Source organism: Bactrocera dorsalis, chromosome 3, assembly GCF_023373825.1.
Source record: "Bactrocera dorsalis isolate Fly_Bdor chromosome 3, ASM2337382v1, whole genome shotgun sequence".
Classification (NCBI taxonomy): domain Eukaryota; kingdom Metazoa; phylum Arthropoda; class Insecta; order Diptera; family Tephritidae; genus Bactrocera; species Bactrocera dorsalis.
Window position 1 is genome coordinate 6,429,503 of NC_064305.1, and position 22,481 is coordinate 6,451,983.

The following is a 22,481-nucleotide window of genomic DNA, read 5'->3' on the forward strand; positions in this document are numbered from 1 at the left end:
ATGTGTGTATGTTCACCATGTAAGCTCTTGTCATTGTTAGCGGCAATTGTGAGTCTTTATGACTCTTCAGATGTGTAGGGGCTAATGGAAAGGGTTATTTGCCTCATTTCATGCATGCACATATGTACATACATACATATGTATGTATGTAATGATGTATATAATATAACATGCTTGCATGTTTTCATTTAAATTGGTGTCATTACGAAAAATGCGCAGTTCTATGTAAATTGATTTATACTTGACATCGATTTTTGGTCAAATGGACGTACAAATTATAATGCACATGTGTGTATGTGTGTCCATGAATACAGAAAACTTAGCTAAGCAAAGTTTCTAAGCACTTTAGTGGCCACCATTAAGCGCTTATCAGATAAACACTGAAATTACTTAGAAATTGAACAAGTATTAACGGTATTGAAAAACAATTTCAAGCAAGTTACAGTTATTAGACGGTTTAATAGGATAATAGTTAAGCAAAACCGCTACTTTTCCGCTCAAAACAGCCAAGCAGCAACAAACTCGTACCGCTTTAATGCAAACTAACCAAACACTTCCTATAATTTATAACTAGAACACTTTGAACTCTCAATTAGTTGCCGGAACTATTATAAAAAGTATAATTTCAAGCGACACCATTACTTTATATGTACACATGTATTTGTTATGCTAGAAATACAATTCGCAATGCTTTTAAACTTTAGCAAATTCGTTTCTAGTCCATAATATAATGCAATCACTTAATAAAAGCCACTAAAAAAAATTTTAGAATGTCAATAACTCGTACAATGACACGACGTTAGACAATGAAATATGCCATTAAATGCGAATATTTTTAAGTAGTATATGCTATTTATATCTGTATGCTTATAAAAAATACCCGAAAATTCGGTAGTCAAATATGCATAAAGCGTAAACTTAGTAGCTTTTGACCACATTAACTAGTAGTTAGACGCAAAGTAAATGGTATCGGTAAAACCGGTTAATTTTTGCGGCGCCTAACGCTAATTAAGTACACTGAAAGAATTTTAATATTTTTTTTTGCTCATACGATCATGCTGACACCTGCTTATACTCAAACTACATTTTTTTCTTTTATATAATATACCCAATCACTTAAAATAGAATATTGTACGACTACTAAATTCCAATGATGGCTCAAAACTATTTAAAACATATTCAATCAAAATTTTAAGTAACATTTATTAATCGAAATCGAAAGATGAATCGAAAAGACTTTATAATTCTTCACCATAGCAATCGATTAATCGAAAATAAAATGTATAGACTACACTGCTATATTGAATTTCGTACGTTAATCGAAAAATAGATCAATAAAAATCATTGCTTCATTGATTTTAATCGATAAATCGAAATTAAACTCGAAAAGGATAATAATTCACTGTAATATTGATCAACTAATCGCAAATAAAGTATTTAGAACACTCTACTATATTAAATTTCGTACATTAATCGAAAGAGAATTGAAAAAAAGTCATTTATTTATTGATTTCAATCGATTAATCTAAAGAGAAGTTAATGTTCTTTATCGATTGTAATCGATTTATCCAAAGAAAAGTTTATAAAATTGAGTTTAATCAATTAATTGAAAGCGACGTCAGTAAAAATCAATTTTTTTTTATCGATTGTAATCGATTTATCCAAAGAAAAGTTTTTAAATTGAATACGATATTGGTGGCAACCGATTATTCGGCAAAAAAGGTCTAAAGAACTCTTTTTTGTATTATGTTTAGTCCATTAGACCGAAAAATAAATCAATTCAAATCATTAAAATATCGATTTTAATCGATCAATTGAAAGAAAATTTTATAGAATTCGCTGCCATATTGATTCTTATCGATTCATCGAAAAAGAAATTAATATAAATAACTGCTTAAATGATATTGATCGAAAGGAAATAGCATTAATTACTCTATTGAATTTCAGTATACTAAATGAAGGGGAATTCTACAGAACTCACAGCGACATTGATTTCAATCGATTAATCGAAAAAGTAGTATGTATAATTCGCTTTTAAATTGATAACAATCGATTAATAAACGACAAGTATACTCAATAAACTGCGATACCCATATTAATAGATTTATCGAAACGATACGACATTTGATTCACTTGTTATAGCGATTATAAATCGTTTGAAAAGTATTTTTATTTAATATACTGTGTTATCAATTATATTCACTTGATCCTGAGAGAAGCAATCAAAAATCACTGTTTTATTGATTTGAATCGATTTATCGAAATTGTGACAGCGATATGAATCGATTAATACTATGAGAAGTAATTGAATACACTGTGTTATCAATTATATTCACTTGATCCTGAGAGAAGCAATCAAAAATCACTGTTTTATTGATTTGAATCGATTTATCGAAAGAAATATTTATAGAGTTCACTGCGATATTGATTGTAAACGGTTAGTTGAAATGAAAATTTATGAAATTCACTGCCCTATTGATTTCAGTTGATTAAACGAAAGAAAATATCATACTATAGCGATATAATTTTTAATCGATTAATCGACATCGAAGTCTGTATAATTCACAGACTTTTGCGTCTAACAAAAAAATATACTTTAATAGACGCCGTTGGTGACACCATCCCTTGAACTTGGTTTTAATGATTTCATAGCCTAAAAAAAATATTCACGTGTTGACTTTAACCTCAAATTTTACTCTTTTTGCATATTTGTGGTAATTTTTGCTGCGACATACTTCGCATTGGTGTTTTGTTCAAATTATTCGCGTTTTTCTTTCATTAACACAATGAAATATTTGAGTGTATATTGACGGTAGCGACTAACGTAATACATTATAATGCTGATCGATATCTTAATTGGCATACATAAATATACATATATGAATGAACTGTATGTAGAAATATTTATTGTGGCTACTTGCTGTTACCACAATTACCGCCTTGGGGCCTTTTCGTGCACGTGCCATCACTTCGCTTTGGGCATTTAATGAGATGTTTGCATTTTTTTCGCACACAAAGGTTTTCCCCACAAATTTTGTGATGAGTCTTACTTAACTCTTTTAAGGTGCGTTATTGGCATTTTGGTTTGACTTTTTTGATAATTTATATATATATATTTTTTTTATTTTTTTTTTAATTTCTTTATTTTTTTTTTGTATTTTTTTATTTTTATTTTTTTAATAATTTTTTTAATTTTTTTTAAATATTTTTCTATCATATTTTTTTTTATTTTTTCTGTTTTATTTTTTTCCTTTTTCTTCTTTTTTTATTTACTATTTATTATTATTATTTTTGTTGTTTAAGCAGATCAAGGTTATGTTATTACAAACATTCGCATTCGCTTTCATTCGTCTCATACATGTTGTAAACATACATAAAATCTTCACACATTCTCTTTTCCTTTGTTTTCTTGTGTATAAAAATGCGTAAGCTCTACCCGGACCAAGTCGTGAGTTCACGCTTGATGGGATTATTCAACAATTTCTTTAGTGTTTTTGCAATTTTGGCATTTTTGTAATGTAAATACATATTTATAACATATTTAAATATATACATATATATGTATATGTATTTATACTGCACTTGTTGCTCTAAGCTCTGCTCAATGTGCTATTTCTGAGCAGTTTTTTCCACGCCGCCACATATTGCATACGCTCACACATACACACATACATGATTTTTCACTTTCAATTCTTGGCTTCCTCGTTGCAACTAGTGGCAGCTGTTGGCATCTGTGACACAATTGTGTTGCCTCAGTTCATTCATATACATAGCTGTTGCTGTTGCTGCTTATTGTTGTCGTCGAATTCATTCATATGTATTGCTGTCGCTGCTATTGTTGTCGTTGTGTTCATTGTTGTTGCGCTTGTTACAGTTGTCGTTTTATTGTCGCCTGGAATGTGGCACGAGTATATGGTACATATACACAGCGGTTGCATGCAACATAATGTGCATTTCAAGTTTCTTTTATTTTTTTATATTTATTATTATTATTTTTTGTCTGTTTCATAATACAAATTTTTCTTATTGACGCTTTTACTTTCATTTTTGTGCTTAGCATTGCTGCTGTGGCGGCATGAACTGCTTTTTGTGGTTATTTGCAGTTGGTTTTTCAATGTATTTCAGTTATTATTATAATATTTATAATTTTATTTTATTTTTTATTTTATTATAAAGACTTAAATTTTTTTGTTTTTTTATTTAATTCTAATTTTTTTTATATTTTTTTATTATTTTAAATTTTTATATTAATTTTTATTTAACTTTTGTATTGTATTTTTTAAATTTTTTTATATCATTATAATTTTATATTGTTTTAATATTTATACATATTAAATTGTCATATTTTAATTAATTTTTATTTATTTTTTTATACATTTTTATTTTATTTTTAATTTTTTTTAATTATTATTTTAATTAATTTTTATTTTATTTTTTAAATTTTTTTTATTAATTTTTATTTTATTTTTAATTTTTTTTAATTATTATTTTAATTAATTTTTATTTTATTTTTTAAATTTTTTTTATTAATTTTTATTTTATTTGTTTTTGTAATTTTTCTTGCTTTTGTTATCGTACCATTGCATGCGTATGTCACTCGTAGAAAATTCACAGCTATGATTTAATGCATTTATTGCATGTCGCAAAGTCTGGCAATGTGCAATGTGTCGATTTACATTATACTTAGTACATTTCCTCCTAACTTTTGAGAATTGCCATATTTTTGCGATTTTTCGCTTTGACTTTCAAAAAGATTGTGGAAATTTTCTAAAAGGTCGCTGTTGCACACCCTTAGCTGCCAAACGAAATAAAGTTTTTATATGAAAAACTTTTTTAATTGTTAAGATATTTTAACGAAATTTGGCATGGATAATTTTCTAAAGTAATAACGCAATCTCAGAAGAAATCTACTATAGCATATAGCTGCCATACAAGCTGGTCCACCAAAGTTAAGTCCTTCTATGGAAAACTTTTTTATTTAATGAGATATCTTCACGAAATTCAGTACATATTATTAGACAAAGCAATGCTACAATCTTTGAGGAAATTGTTCTGATCAGACTACTATAGCATATAGCTGCCATACAAATTGACCGACCAAATTTAAGTCTTTGAATGGGAATCTTTTTTATTTGTTGAGGGTTCTTTATGAAATTTGGCATGATGCATTGGTCAAGGCAACGCTACAATCTACATTGAAATTGTTTGGATCGGACTACTATAACATATAGCTGCCATACAAATTGACCGATCGAATTCAAAAGGTCAGCTCTTATTTTCTCTCTTTTACAAGTACTTTTCCAATTTGTCATAAAAATATGTATAAATCATTTCCGTCTATTAAATAAAAAAATGTTAAAAGCCATACTATAATATATATCGAGTAATCGATTTTTGCAATCATAAATCATTCTATGCCGACAACTACTAAATAAGAACCACCTGACAGTATTCACATGCACGATAAATTATAAATAAACGACGCTGGACGAGCACTTTAAGAATCGATATACATACATATATATATACATGCATATGTATGTACCATCTATTTATAACCACAAATATGTACATATATGCATATATATAAATTAAAATCGTAATTTAGCTTGTTTTCTATGTGCAAATTGACTCAACAACAAATGCATTGAATAAGCAAGTAACTGCTATTTAATAAAATTGCATTTAATTGGGACATTAAAGTGCCAACACAACCGACATTACTACATATCAGTATAAAATAAATATATAAATATATGTACAATAAATTAAATAAACAATTTGAAAAATACAAAAACAAAAACTTATGTGTGCTTAAGTGCAAAAAAACATAAACCAAAAGCACACAGTAACAGAAGTTACAAAACAACAAGAAATACAATTACAAAATATACACAAATAAATCAACAACAATAGCCGCCGATTCGTTATCAAATCACAATGACCTGCCTGTCGGACATTGATCTGGCCACTTTGCACAAAAGTCGCCTCGAGGAACGGCTCAATTACAAGTTGGCCTGGGGTGGCGCTACCACGAATTACCTATCGGCCTATCAACAGCATCATCATCATCATCATCACACCATACAACAACACAATGCGCGCCTGGATAGTTTTCAAGCAGCGCCGAAAGCCACAGCGCGTTCACGAAATGCTGCGCAGAAGCAGAAACAGCAGCAAAAGTCAACAAAAGCACAGCAGCAGAGAGGTGTTCAACAACAACAGCAAACACAACAAACGCTTGACGGTGGTTTAAGCGCGTTGACACGCACCAGCTCGGAGCGTAATGCTCAAAGCAGTAGTAAATGTGTCACAGATGTTTTGAATGGCAATTGTGTTGAACTCACCGACAAATTACAGCATTTGAATTTGCATTTCGACGATGATGATCTGCTGGACAACGGCCACCCTAAAGTCCAACACAAGAGCCGCAAGTGGTGCGCGGCAGGTGGGCACACCGCGTCGCGCTTGCTGGACAACGATCCCAACTGCAATTACTTCACGGCAACGACACGTCGTCGGCGTTCGGGCACATGGCCGTAAGTGTGATTTTTTAAATAATATTTTTTTTTTGGAAAAAATTTCGAAACTTCCAATTATTATACTCTGTACAGGATATATTAAGTTTGCCATGAAGTTTGCAAACCTATGGTAAAAAGAAAGGTTGGAGACCTTAGAGTGATCCATTTCGAGGTTCCCTACTTTTTTAAAGAAAAAACGACGAAACTTCAAATTTAATGGTAATGTTCATTATCATTCGAAAGAACATTATTTGACATTTATTTTTTTGAAGATTATCCTTTTCAATATACCTTTGAGTCCAGCTTTCGATGACTCGTTGGAACATTTCGACTAGTAACTGGCGAATGAAACGCGTGATGCTTTGCTTTAAGGCCTGGTTCACCCTTTATAAATGATCAGCATTACGAGCTCGAGTCGATTTAGCCATGCCCGTCTTTATACAAGTATATGCGAACTAGTCCTTCTGTTTTTGAGATATCGAGCTGAAATTTTGCATACGTCCTTTTCTCTCCAAGAAGCTACTCATTTGTCGGAACCACCGATATCGGATCACTATGGCATATAGCTTCTATACAAATTGAACGTTAGGAATAAAGTGCTTGTATGGAAAGGAAACGAGATATCTTCACCAAATTTGGGATGGAGTATTGTCGACAGCCTTGGTGTAATCTCCGAAAAAATTAGATGGAATCAATATAGCATATAGCTGCCATACAAATTAACCGATAAAAACAAGTTATTTTAGGGAATATTTCCTATTTGTGAAAGGTATATTATTGCTTCCGTGCCACCGAAATAAAGGTTTTTTCGTGTTTTTATTTTAAATATATATTTTTTTTATTATTACCAGGTGGCAACCGTTTTATTTTTGTTTCCGTTGAAGATATTTTATCGGTTTTCTAATCGTCGACCACTTGAATTATTTGTAAATACAAAATAATCAATATTTTGCAATTTCATAATTGCTCGCAATAATTTACACCAACCACCACGAGTTTTGATAAGACATTTTATCGTTATCACACTATTTTCTACGCGCTAATTGAGTGATTAGACATAAAAATACAATTTCATTTCCCACTTAAGTAACGGTGATGCCAACTAAACCAATTTGTGCATTTCGAAGTATTTTTAATATTTTTCTTGCTACATGACCATTGAGCCAGAAATGGGCCTCATCGCTGAACAAAATTTGCCTCTTAGAACTTTTCAGGAGCCCTTAAAGCGAAGCGACACACAAACCACACCAACCCGTGTTTTTTTCTGGATGAGATAATTGCTATTGAATCTGTCAGGTTGCTTTTCGTCCCAAATTTGTCAATTTTGCTGGTTTACATACCCATTGAGCCAGGATTGCTGAACAAAATTACGCTCGTGCTCGACTTTGTCTATTCGTTCAAATATTATCCAATAATGAACCCAGACTCAAGAAGGGTGATTGTGTGACGAATAGTACGCTCAGTAAGCCGATTATGTAGACCATGACAGCTTGACTGTGATCTAACTCAGGCTCACGCGCGATCTAACAAAAAAAGTGCTATTGAAAACCGTACCTTTACTTGGATCACCCGTTATGTCAAGATATACATATGTATTGAGAATAATAAATTCATCCACAGATATATGTCGACACTCAAAATTATTACAGTAAACACTACGTGCATAGATAAGATTTTTTTGTTTTTTTTTTATATCTTACGAAGTTGACCACATTTATCATAGTACTTATTAAGTTGTCAACATTAAGTTTGAAAAAAAAAAATTAGAAACGTATAATAATTCAAATTTCTACCTTAGGGTTCCACCATTTATTTACTATACTATACACTATTTGCATATAATTAATTGATATACAAAAAATATCAGTAAATTACATACATTATATTAGTTCATATATTATTAAAGTAAAATAGTATTCATTTAAAAAAAAGTAAGAAACTACTTAATATGACTCCCCGACGGGGAATTGAACCCCGGTCTCCCGCGTGACAGGCGGGGATACTGACCACTATACTATCGAGGATGTGAAATAAGCCTAACCAAACTGCGCATAAAAGTACAGGCGGAGCGACAACATAACTGTACTCAAAGATCGTTTGTTCGTGCACTGTTGTATTTTTAATTCGCAATTTTATCACTCTCTTGCTCTCTATCCCTTAACGCTCGCGCTCTCTGCAATCACACAATTCTCTCTTAGCTCTCCCTAAGTGGCGCTCAAAAACAGCTGTTTCTTATACACTTTATTTACACGCTCATTCGCTTGATTTGTCGGCTGATAAACCTGATGCTCGCTGGCATGGCATGGGCATTCATTTGAATTTACACATTTGTATTTGTGCCACCTTGTTTTGTTTTTCTTCTGACTTCCATGTATAACTTATTCTTAACCTCTACAGAAATTAACTGTTTCTTTTCAATTAATCTTTTTAGTGTCGTTTGTTGTTGTCATCTCTGGGCAACGCTCTAAAATGTTGTCCAAAAATTGTATATTTATATTTTTTTTTTGCTAAGCACACACTTAAGTGGCAAAAAATCTACAACGAAAATATTTAAGAAATTAAATGCTCGCAGCTGAAGAGTAAAAGACGTAGAATTCAAAAATAAAAGAATAATTAAAATGTGAAAAAAAAAACGTGTACCAGTCAGCGCCAAGCGCCTTTCGCGTCAACTCTCTGCTATTAATGCTATTTTTGATTGATGAAAAAATTGTTTACGTCGGCAATTTTTTGTTTTATTTTTTATTTCAAATTGTCTGTGGCCATTTTTTGGAACAAATTAAAAAAAAAGCACTTGAAGTTCAAAATGCGGCGACGAAATATTAAAAATAGTTAAAAAAATTGAAAAAGAGTCGCTGCAAAATTATGAATTATTTCTCGAACTTAATAACATTTAGTATTTTTATTTATTTATTTTTTTATTTTTTTTAATTTTTTTTTTAATTTTTTTTTAAATTTTTTTTTTTAAATTTTTTTTTAAATTTTTTTTATAATTTTTTTATTTTTTTTTTAAATTAAAATGGCTATAAGTAGTTCAAAGTTTCAGCTTTCAGTATTACAATTTGTTTTCGAGATATGTATTTGTTTTTTTTTACTACGATTCTAGTCTTGTTATGATTACTTTTTTCCCCCTCATTTTTGTGAAACCCGAAAACAATATACTTAGACTCGATTAACAACAAATGCTCCCCATCATTTAAGTGACACTCCATAAAAGTTTTCGTACGTCACAACTGCAAAAACAACTACTGATAAACAAATGTTTGACGTTAGAGAAGCATTCAAGAAAAAGTAGTAACAATAACTGCTGTGACAAGTTTAACCCGGATCTTCTTTCTTGTGTGATTCACACACATTCTGTTTTGAAAATAATAACTAAAGTTTTTATGAATACATGAACATATCCAGTAAGCCGAAAAAGAAAAAAAAAATCGTTCTACGGCTCATGCTAAACAACTCTGCTTAAGAGACTATGGGTCTAAAATCGGTTTCGAGCCAACGATTTTTTAAATGAAATGTAATTTTTCAGCATCATTACAATTTTTTCGGCAGTTTTTGAGTTATTTTAATCAAGTTAAATACGTAGATTCATTTTGATAATCTATTGATCATTTGTCAGATTCGGCAGTTCGGACAACTGTATCACATATGTATCCCCCAGACATCCGATAATGCAGATTTTTTAAATTTCGCCTTAAAAATCGCTGACTCGAAAAAGGTTTTAGATCCATAGTTTTTTAGGTAAAGTTGTTCAGAATGATTTTATAGAAAAAAAATCGACCCGCTCTAATGTACATACATACATACGTCAAAAGTGTTTAATTAGTTGATAGAACAGCTAAAAATTTAAATACTTGGGGATACAAACACAAAATTTTCCATATATAGAGCCACGTGTTTAGACAAACCACACAAAAAAATTTCCCAAATATTTTTCCCCCAAACCTTTTTTCCCCCGAATTTTTTATAATTCGATATGTGATATTTTTGAAGTATTCCCTTCCTAAAACGGTTTCAAAACTTTCTCGTCATCTATTTTTTATTACAAAATTTGTTAACAGATAAAAAATATCCCACAAAAAAAATTTCCCAAATTTGAAAAATAATTTCCCAAATTTGAAAATAATTTCCCAAATTTGAAAAATAATCTCCAAAATTTGGAAATAATTTCCCAAATTTGAAAATAATTTCCCAAATTTGAAAATAATTTCCCAATTTTTTTTCTTTTGAGATGTAATGTTTTCGAAATATTATCTTCCCAAAAAAAGGGAAGACCTATGATTTATTAGACAATTTTTTAACAGACAAAAAAAAATCCCCAAAAAAAGATTTCCTAAATTTGGAAAATAATTGAATATAGTAATTTTCCAATTTTTTTTTACCTTTCGATATATAATATTTTCGAACGTATTCTATTCCCAAAAAACGGTTCAAAAACTAACTCTTCACGAATTTTTTGTTAGACAATCTTATTCACAATGCCCTTACCTGACCTTTGGGAATAACTGTGCGATTTTTGTTGGGCAGTCCAGAGCTCGAACGTGACAGATCAAAACTATCGTAGCTTAGTTATATTGCAGTTCCAGTTAGATATAACTCTTGCAAACGATCACGCTGTTAACTGAGCTTTTCAGATCATTTGTCTTTAAGAAAAACGCCTTTAAAGATAAACTGAGCTGATTGAACTGTGCGGCTACCCTTTGAATGGTACCTAAATTTATAGAAATCGATTTTTCAAATTTGTTTTCCAAAAATTTAACACTAAATTTGCCCCTTTAACAACTTCTAAAACCGTAATAAATTAATTTAAGCCTTCCTTACAACAACACAATAACCTGGAGTTAAAACAGAGTTATAACACTGAAAAAATATCCCTTGCTCGCATAAAATTCCAGCTTATACACCAATATTTACAGAACCAGTTCCTAGGCAAAATTTCCTCGTTTAGTTTCAACTTGAGCCAAAGTAACTACAACTGTTGCTCTCCGCAGGCAATTGCTCACTCCTCCGTCATTACTTTTCCTTATTTGTTTTCTCTGTTTTGAAAAAGTCCCTTTATTTAGCGAGTGTGTGGTTTACTAAATACTTAATTATAACCAACTTGATATTAAACAATTCACAACGCTGCCAGCATGACAGGACAATTAAAGAATTCACATGACCAAACAGTTTAAATACATTAGACAGCATGACCTGGCAGAAAATACGAGAATTTCGAGAATTTTTCGTTCAGAAATATTCTAAAAAAGAAAAAATAGTAATAATAATATATACACACATTACATATGTATATATTCCTGGAACATAGGGCACCGAAGTACGCGTATAAATAGCATTTAAATATCTAAAAAGTGCGATCCATCAATAAATACTATTTCTATACGAAATCAACGCTTAATACATCACACACACACACAGGCGTTTGAAGCAAAAAAGCGCACGTGCGCATGTGTTTGTTAATTAAACGCGGTTGTAATATATACACTACATACATATGTACATATGTGTATAATTTCAGTGTTAATTATTGCTCTTGAGCACCTTTAACACCGCATTGAGCATTTAGAACGTCTAATTTGCGGACAACAACCGAGCTAGTAGCGGTAGCGAGTAATCAAATCAGTACTTACTAAGTACTTAAAATATTTAAATATATTGCTATTATATACAGGCACACATGCTTACATACATATGTATATACGCTGCTGAGAGTACGTTTCTCCCTTTTATATGTGTGTGTGTGTTGATATTGCAACTTGAAACTTGTAGTAATCAAGAACTAAGTATTTTAGTTAGTGCTGTGATATGATCGTGACGGGAAGTGTTGTGAAATAAGAACGTGTTGCTTAGGCCTATATAGAATATATGAAAAAAATCGCTATAGTTTATAGTGTTTATAGTGAAAGTGACCTCGCCTCGTTGATCTCAAGGATTTTTCTTGCTCAGTGTGCATTCATCAACAAGTTAGGATAAGTGAAAAAGTGATGTGTAAGTGTCGTTTGAGATGTAATATTTATTTAAAGTGGTATTCGTATGTGTAAGTGTAAGTGTAATTCTCTGTCGATTAACTGGTAGAGTAGACAAGTCCTTGGATTAATAATGGAAATTTTTTCTTTATGAAAACTTGGTTTTATGCTTAGACTTAACACCGATCTTTATTCTTCAACTTAAAGTCGATCTATAGCACCGCACTTATTATAACGACACTCCAACATTGCGATAGTGTTTCGCTAGTGTGTTGCTTCGAGGCCTTCAAAATAATTGTTTGTTTCTATCTTCAACCCCTCAGTTGAGTGAAATCTTTTATCAGCGGACCACTTTTTGAGTTTATGAAGCAGCAAGTAGTCAAAAAACTGGTGTATACTGGGCAAGAGACTTCTTCTTCTTCTTTATTGGTCAATAAGTTGAAGTTTGCTTAGAAATACGAAAAGAATTTTTTGACCATCCAGTATAAGTGAACTAGTTACTAAGTTTTTGAAATAAAATTCTGATCATTTGTCGGAATCGACGATATCAGACCATTATAAGCTATAGCTGCAATACTGGTCGAACGAAATCAAGTGCTTGTATGGAAAAGTTTTCTATTTGGTCAGAGATTGCGCTGAATGTTGTCTTCGAGCTTCTTTAGCATTGTTGGTTGATTGGCGTAAACCTTTGATTTATCAAACTTCAGAAAAAATAATCTAAAAGCGTTAAATCGCATTGACAGGGCCATTTTTCGAAATTAACGGGTCGACAAACTTTGCTCGCAACATGTCCTTGTTTATACGTGAAAAATGAGACGGCGCATCGTCTTGTTGGAAATAGAGATCGTCATCTTTGATTGCACCCGATTTAGGGAAAAAAGTCCTGTTATAATGCTAGCTATTGATCGCAACGGCGTTACTTGTCTCATTTAAGAAATAAGGTCCGCTGATTCCGTCATATCACAATCCGTTTCAAACATTCCATCTTTAGTGACGTAATTTTATTTGTTAACGCAGCCGCTAAACCAGAAATGGACCTTATCTGTGAAGCTGATTTTTCAATGAATAACGTCGTGGGCTTCCATCATTTCTAGCTGTCAATCGGCAAAGCTACGGCGCTTTAAATGGTCTGTCAGCTTCTACTAATTCGGATTGACATTAAAACTGGACTGAACTGGTCCAGCGGTGGTTTGGTGCCAATTGGAGATTCCAAGTAGAGCAAGGTCCTTCTCCACCTAGTATTTCCAAAGGAGTGGAGGTCTACTTCTTTTGCGTCAAATACTCTCAGAGATGGAGTGTTTTCATCCGTTCGAATGTCATGACCTAGTCAGCGCAGCCTTTCGCTTTGCTGAACTCATCAGCTGTTGTCATTGTCCATGCCTCCGCACCATATATCAGGATGCGGATGATAAGCGACTTGTAGAATTTGGTCTTTGTTCGTCGAGAAGGACTTTACTTCTCAAACTCATCAGTTGTTATCGTCCATGCCTCTGCACCACATAGCAGGGCGGGGCTAATGAGTGACTTGTAGAATTTGGTCTCTGTCCGTCGAGAGAGGATTTTACTGCGCAATTGTCTACTCAGTCCGTAATAGAATGTCGAGGCATGGTACCGAGTTGACAGTCCTTGGCTGCATAAAAATCCGGGTCCGTTTCGGTTACTTAGACCCAAATCATGTGAGAACTGATATAAATCCATCATCCCTCTTGGTAGACGCTGTACATCTCAGCGAATTAAAAATCATAGGCAGCTAAGTTCAACAAAATATTCATAACAAATTACTAAACATAATAATTTTTTAATTTTTTTTCACTTCGCCGGCAAATTTACTATATTTCTCGAAGCTTAAGATGCTAAACATGCTCGAGCGCTAACCAAAATATTTACATACATATGTACATACATCAGTCGAACGAGATAACCGCAAATAAAGACGCAACAATTTATTGGCTGCGCGTTTGTATAACAAACGATTGAGTAATTGTTTAAGGCCATATTTATTATGCGATTAAATATGTTGTGCGCCAAATAAATATGTACTTAAGTGTTGTTATGGAGCGATTTGTAAATGCCAACGGCGTTTTGTCTTAATTATAAATGAACACAAACAAATACGAGTAGCAATTAAAAGCAGGTTGCACGGCTGTTGGCGGCTGTTGGATCAAGAAAAGATGTCTGAAGTGCGGCTGCTGGAGCGCAGGTGGCACAAGTCGCCGCAAGGCACCAACCACTACAGCGGCACAGCGTCACAGCGCCAATACAGCTGAACTTAAGTACCAATTTTGAAGTGGCATATTGAAGTGTTGCAACGGTTCCGCGTTTTAAGCAGCGGGTGGTGGTGACACAGGCCAGCACAAGTCGTGTAAATGTCATTAGTGGAAATTTTCGCTAAACAAGCAAGGCAAGATAGACAACTTAAACAGTAGCACCGCTATTAGTTTGTGCCACACAGCGTGACCGGGTGACAGGGCTGCCTGACAGCGCAATGCTGTTGCGTGCAAAATTCATAACGGCAAGATTGATGAGGTCCAGCGTTGCGTATGAGTGCTGCCAAAACAGTGACAGTGCGCTTGCATGTGTGGTGTATCCGCATCCGTTTCGGTCACGATGGCGTCGGCGCCGGCGTCAGCTTTTTAACTTAAGATGTCAAGTACACAGACTATAAAAATTTTTAAGAATTTAATTTAATAAAAAAGCAACAACTAATATGCATATGTATGCATAAATGCACATTCATCTTGTATCTGCGCTTTATATTCAAGCCTGTCACGTGTGCGCCAATAAATCACTCGTGTGCATCTCAAATCACTTACAAGTTGTTGGTTTTTGCATTAGTCATGTCTGATGCCGACAAATTTTGAAGGCTGCCGCGCAAATATACACATGTACACACATATTTATACAAAAAAATATATTGTTGAAAAATTCAAACGAAAATTTACGCGCTGATTTTCCTTTGTTCCAGCTTTGTAATGATTTTCTCCAAATATGCCACTTAATTAAACATTATAAGGTTTATTTATAAATCTTAATTTCTTTACAAATACGAATGTTTAAACAATTACGGATGATTTACGTTGTTGTTAAGGCTACAACTACCTCAGAACTACCTCAGAGGAAAAACAAAGTGTGTGTGAGTGCGTTGCGGTTTTGTGTACCGAGCAAATATGTGGGTGGAAGCTGAAGTGTGAGTATGTCGAGACAGACAGTCAGTGTGCTTCTGTTATCGAAAATCGCTGCATTTGATTTATTCTCGAAGTTATATACGAATGTGGTACATTTATGGCGTATCCTCCAGTAAAGTATTTAAGTCAACATAGTGTACTCCAACCTAAAAATAAAAACGAACGCTTAACCCGTTTCTGACTCGTAAAACGCTTCTAATTATCTTAGCTACTGATTCGATCATAATTTAACGCATTCATAAAATATTTTCCATAATTTTAAAAGATATTTCCAGGCCAGGGTTAGGATAGATGGCTGATCTAGAGTCTATGTAGTCCTTTGTGAAGCCGTAGAAATGAAGAACACCTGTGTTCGAACTCATTCTGAGTGGTTGGTCACTTCTCTGAAGGAGGCTGCTCCCCAGAACAGTAAATCTACTGCTACCTTAATAGATGTAACCTCGGCTTGGAAAACACTACATTAGTCAGAAAGTTTGAAGCTGGAATTGATTGAGAGCTTCTGACAGTAAATCCCTTCACCATCCTGCCCCTCAACCTTTGATCCACCCGGAAAGAATCTCACTGCCCCTCTTCTTCAATGACTTCTTCTTCTCACCCATAACTTCCTCGTTCGTTTGTGGGCAGAGATGGAGCCGCCAGACCCCGGTTTGGATCGTGATCAGATCGTGGGATCCAAGTGATCCGTTATAAAGTCAAAGTGTGTGAAGACTTCCGAGTGTTCAGACCCGTGTTCTTGAAGGAATCCATATTCTTTGAGACTGACAGCAACTTTCGCAGCAATACACCTTCCGATATCTACGGGCAGTATGTGGTTTCTTTGCAAGTACCACATAAAAATTCCTTAGAACATAATGGGCTTGACTTTGGTATCGTAGAGCCAGAGGATCACTTTCGGACCTAATCTTATGCCAATGGCTCCTCCACAGCAGTATAAGGTAATTGATGTCTTTTTTGCTCTCTTTTCGATATTCGGCTTCTATGAAAGCTTGATATCCAGTATGACATATTTCACTATATCCCCCGGTTGTAGACGGATGTGTCCCGTTTTGTACACGGTACTCAGGATAAAGAAGACTCTCTAAAAATTTCAGATAAATCGGTTCAAGTTACGCCGAAAAAAAAACTTTCACATTTTCTTCCGTTAGTTCGGTTTATATGGCAGCTATATGCTATAGTAGTGCGATATCGGCGGTACCGACGAATGAGCAGATTCTTAATATTATGAGCCTCTTGCTTAGCTAAAATGTTTTTGAATTGTCTAACCACCAATTTTTCTGAGCATAAATTGAAAAAAATATCTGTTTTTGTGTTTGACCCATCCTAATATGTATGTGCATACAATATACATATATTTGGTTACTAAATATATACATAAAGGTACATATACATACATATGTATGTATATCTTTAACCATCAATCACTCAGTTAGTTAACCAGCGTCTGAGTCAGATGCATGCATAACTAATAATACTTATACTAATAAAAAACCAAAAGTACGAAAGTGCAACGGTTAAGATACCGACACACACATACACACCGAACTGCACAAGTGCACTCTGAGGAATGCCTGCACCTTCCTAGCACCAACCAGCAGCGCTGCATAGCACCACACTGTTTCCTAACCTACACATGTATGTGTGTATGTGCATAGTGTACTGGCTGCATCAACGACTCTCCAGTGCACCAACTGAATCAATTAATACATTTGTTGTTGTTGTTGCAATAGTTTAAACGCATATGTACATATATAAGAGTATATTACTTTTATTGTCGTCAATTGAATGTAAATATTTGTGCACTGCATACGTTTAATATTTTCCACACCTTCGGGATCGTTGGGTGGCAAACGAACCGCGTCGCAACTCACACACGAGCACGAACCTGCATGTATGAACATGTAATTTATATTGTGCATTTGTATATGAATGTACATTTGTACATTTGTGTTTGTTCAAAGTGCGTTTCTGCGTTTTGCATCGCTAATGTGCGATTTCATACGGTAAAGTGCCAATGGAAACAACAAAAAAGTAGCACTTTTGCCAACGAATGTGTTGTAACCAACAAATGAATCGTTAATCGAAGCAAATAAAACATAAAATGAATAAGTAAATAAAAAAAAACGAAAATATAACGCAGTCAGACGTTCAATATGTCGCCACTGTGCCAACCTGCCGCCGCCGGCGTATATGTAATGTCGTCAAAAGCGACACGCTGAGTGCGCGCATGCGCTGCTGCCATGAAACAAGTTATTAATTTCAATGAAACTTTTATTAGTAATCGCACAAATATTTTTTATTACTTTTTTATTACATATGTATCATCTGTTTTTTATGTATGTTTTTATTGATTTTACCAGAATTGTTTTGTTTTTATTTTATTTTATTTTTTTATGGCGTGCTCGATGCTGACGTTTTGTAATTTGTTTTCGTAGACCGGAAGAATTTATGTAAATTCTGCGAAAACGGGTATACTTGTGCATTGGAATTTGTTGTGACCTTATAGCGACTACTTTACGTTTGTAGGCGTGACCATGCTAAATTTTTGTTTATTTAATGCCTAATAAAAGTCGGTCAGTAGTTTGAAAATACAAAAATTATGTCGTGAATAAAACATAAAAACAAAAAAATTAAAATTCATAAGAAAATCTACAAATATTATAAGAAAATATATAAAGTGAGGTTAGGTTAGGTTAAGAGGACGGCGCTAAGAGAGAACTCACTTAGACACTTTAGTACGCATATCAGTTATGCTAATTAAAACTTCTAAATAATATATCATTAGACGCCGGGTTTGAAAAAGAGGTCGATTCTAACAGAGATCTCACTTTTACAGCTTAGTACGTCGATCCTTTTTGTGTTACCTAAAACTTCTATATAATTTTATATAATAGTTCATTAGACTCTAAGCAATTGACAAAAAACTTTGAGCTTATCACAAATTTGTTGAGACTGTCAATGTCAGTTTCGGCTATGTCGTGGTTCGGCGAAGGTAAGACTTCCGAGATGTTTCATCCTCAACCTTACAAAGGTTAAAAATACTTAACATATTGTATATTCTAATAATATAATCCATATATTTATACTCAATTATTTTATTTATAACGGGTGATTTTTTTGAGGTTAGGATTTTCATGCATTAGTATTTGACAGATCACGTGGGATTTCAGACATGGTGTCAAAGAGAAAGATGCTCAGTATGCTTTGACATTTCATCATGAATAGACTTACTAACGAGCAACGCTTGCAAATCATTGAATTTTATTACCAAAATCAGTGTTCGGTTCGAAATGTGTTTCGCGCGCGTGTTTTGTTCAGCGATGAGGCTCATTTCTGGTTGAATGGCTACGTAAATAAGCAAAATTGCCGCATTTGGGGTGAAGAGCAACCAGAAGCCGTTCAAGAACTGCCCATGCATCCCGAAAAATGCACTGTTTGGTGTGGTTTGTACGCTGGTGGAATCATTGGACCGTATTTTTTCAAAGATGCTGTTGGACGCAACGTTACGGTGAATGGCGATCGCTATCGTTCGATGCTAACAAACTTTTTGTTGCCAAAAATGGAAGAACTGAACTTGGTTGACATGTGGTTTCAACAAGATGGCGCTACATGCCACACAGCTCGCGATTCTATGGCCATTTTGAGGGAAAACTTCGGACAACAATTCATCTCAAGAAATGGACCCGTAAGTTGGCCACCAAGATCATGCGATTTAACGCCTTTAGACTATTTTTTGTGGGGCTACGTCAAGTCTAAAGTCTACAGAAATAAGCCAGCAACTATTCCAGCTTTGGAAGACAACATTTCCGAAGAAATTCGGGCTATTCCGGCCGAAATGCTCGAAAAAGTTGCCCAAAATTGGACTTTCCGAATGGACTACCTAAGACGCAGCCGCGGTCAACATTTAAATGAAATTATCTTCAAAAAGTAAATGTCATGAACCAATCTAACGTTTCAAATAAAAACCCATGAGATTTTGCAAATTTTATGCGTTTTTTTTTTTTAAAAAGTTATCAAGCTCTTAAAAAATCACTAAATAAAGTTTTTATTTGATAGAAGCAAAAAAAAACCTTATTTTATCTGAAAAAATTTAATTTTCTAATTTAAAATTCAAAAAAGAAATCATATCCTTCTCCCCGACGGGGAATTGAACCCCGGTCTCCCGCGTGACAGGCGGGGATACTGACCACTATACTATCGAGGATGTTATATTTACCGTTATACAAACTTAATTTTGAAAATTCTAAATTTAATTATAACTATTACTTTTTAATTGAAATAAGATACATGCCTACAAATTCAATAATTAAAGGTGTATTCTAAGCTAGAGGCATGAATTTCATAATAATATTTGAAATGACTTCAAAAATCGGCAATTAATATTTTTACTACATATGTATTTTTTATTAGTTAATTATTAGCATTACAGGAATGCAGGAATAAAGTTAAAAATTTTAAAATTTACAGCTGATCAAATGGGATTAGGTTAGGTTAGAGTTCGCACGTAGACAGCTACTATATATAGTGCTTTGTGAAGCCCTAGAAAAGAAGAACTCGTGTGTTCAAACTAATTAATTAGCTTAATAATTAATTTCGAAAATAAAGGGATATGATACAAATTTGCACCCACTATTTCAACCCTCCTAGCAAACTGAAAGCAAAGCACAAAAAAGTTACTAATCTCGAATACTGTCGGAATGTCTGGTTCTGCGGAAAACTTAAAACATTTTTTTCACAAAATGGAGACTGTTTGAAAAAGAAAACTACTTACTAATATTTTAACTGTTCGGAAATTTTTAACAATAGTAAAAATTGAAATATCCTCCTTAGATAGTTCCAGACAAAGACAGGTCTATAAAGAAGAGAATGTAGAGAATTATTTAAAAAAACTTGAAATCATGCCACCCTAGTATCCTGATCCAATTGCCCGGCTAGCTCAGTCGGTAGAGCATGAGACTCTTAATCTCAGGGTCGTGGGTTCGAGCCCCACGTTGGGCGCAGATCAACTTTTTGCAAACACTGTGTAAATCAGTTCAGAAAATTATATACACTTGAAGAAATTATTTGGTGATTATATAATTGAATAATTTAATAAAAAAAAAATTCATATACAGGGTCTAAGAACAAGTTCGACGTGATGTTAAAATTAAATATAATATTCAAATTTTGTTAAAATGGGTTTAAGTTTTTTTCTTTGTTATTCATGTAATTGTAAGATACATATATATGATTTAAATTAAATATCGGCCAAATGGCTACCTTAGATTCGTTTGCATACTCCATCCCTTTAGGCCAACTATCCATTCTGTGCAGCATTTCGGTTGGAATTTCGACTATAGTGCGTTGAATGTTGTCTTCGCGCTCCTCGAGCGTTACTGGTTGATTGCTCTAAACCTTTGAATTAACAAACTCCCAGAAAAATAATCTGGAGGCGTCAAATGGCATGATCTTCGTGGCCATTTAACTGGGTAATTTTTTGAAATTAACAAGTTGACAAACTTTGCAGGCAATATGTCCTTGTTTGACTTGAAACATGAAACAGCGCACCGTCTTGTTGGTTCTCGTCGATTTCATCATATTCCGGGGAAAAAAGTCGATCAACGCGTCGTGTCATAACGTTCGTTATTGATAGTAATGCCATTTCCTGCCTCGTTTCAAGCGAAATAAGGCCCGATGATGACGTGATACCATAATCCGTACCGAACGGTTAATCTTTGGAGATACAATTGCGTTTCCTGAACCACACGAGGAATTGACTCAAGCCAATAGCGACAATTTTGTTTGTTATCGAAGCCATTAAACCAGAAATGGACCTTATCTGGGAAGATGACTTTCAATGAATGTGGGTTTGCGTACTCGTAATAGTCTTAGAAAATTTTTTAAGTATCTATGTATATAAAGTTTTATTTCTGTAATTTTTTATACAAATATTTTATACACCATTTTATAAAAATATTGACTTCCATTGTGAATTCTTTTGATCTAAAAATCCGTTATACTGCCGCCATGCCTCAATTGCCCGGCTAGCTCAGTCGGTAGAGCATGAGACTCTTAATCTCAGGGTCGTGGGTTCGAGCCCCACGTTGGGCGTAATATTCTTTTTGAATACAATTCGATAAGACATGTATACGTAAAGCTGCGACATTTTCCTTGAACAATTTTGAGTTTGGTTGCCGTGTTGGCAGTTCTTGCCTGGATGTCTGGATATAATTCCCATTACGTTCCGGTAATGAAGACCTACCGGGGCGAATAGTCTTTGTCTGGATATAATTCCCGTTACGTTTCGGTTATGTGGATCTACAAGGGGCACAGCCTCTTTTTCTACTTTCCGCTCATCCTTCGTTACGTTTTCACTTTCAATATAATCCTAACGCAGCCAATTGGTTCAACCTCTTTACTGTGCACGACTTGAGCGCTTAAACCCCGCGCGACTTCAGCTAAACCATGTAAATTCAGCTGTTCACTGCCCACAGCTACTTAAACACCCCTCCAATAGTCTTATGTCTGTAGGCAGTTAGTGACTGAATCGGTGTAGTTTACAGCAGCGACATTCATCTCATGCTCAGCAGCTTACAGCATGCGCCTGAGCATCGCAATAATTTTGGTTTATTTTTTTTTTTTTATTTAGTTACATATTATTATTTCAATATGTATATACATATATATGTTTATCATATCTTTTTTTTATTTTTGCCAACGTTTGCTTCCACTATGCTGTTTTCTTACATAGTTTACAACAGCGTTATTCAACTCTGACTTACACAATCCCTCCCTCTTCGCTATGCTCATCGTTTTTTGCTATGATTCCTGCCAGC

At 33.9% G+C, this 22,481-nt stretch overlaps 1 protein-coding gene and 4 non-coding genes across 12 annotated transcripts in view; 3 read left to right on the plus strand and 2 right to left on the minus strand.

Moving 5' to 3' along the window:
* LOC105228428 (NAD kinase) overlaps nucleotides 1–22,481 on the plus strand; it is a 51,590-nt gene that overhangs the window by 22,837 nt on the left and 6,272 nt on the right. For 2 of the 8 annotated variants that reach the window (XM_019991085.3, XM_011208253.4), the window contains exon 2: nucleotides 5,609–6,539. The exons of 5 other annotated variants lie outside the window; for them this stretch is intronic. In XM_019991085.3, coding sequence (XP_019846644.2) covers nucleotides 5,941–6,539 — 599 coding nt within the window. In that variant the 5' untranslated portion in view covers nucleotides 5,609–5,940. Of the gene's footprint in view, nucleotides 1–5,608; nucleotides 6,540–12,313; nucleotides 12,507–22,481 lie in introns of those variants that run through there. One more of the 8 variants, XM_049453624.1, reaches the window with a different exon arrangement.
* Trnad-guc (transfer RNA aspartic acid (anticodon GUC)) lies at nucleotides 8,474–8,545 on the minus strand. The gene has a single exon. It is a non-coding gene; the product is annotated as a tRNA-Asp (tRNA).
* Nucleotides 19,799–19,870, minus strand: Trnad-guc (transfer RNA aspartic acid (anticodon GUC)). The gene has a single exon. It is a non-coding gene; the product is annotated as a tRNA-Asp (tRNA).
* Trnak-cuu (transfer RNA lysine (anticodon CUU)) lies at nucleotides 20,592–20,664 on the plus strand. The gene has a single exon. It is a non-coding gene; the product is annotated as a tRNA-Lys (tRNA).
* On the plus strand, nucleotides 21,684–21,756 carry Trnak-cuu (transfer RNA lysine (anticodon CUU)). Its single transcript has one exon. It is a non-coding gene; the product is annotated as a tRNA-Lys (tRNA).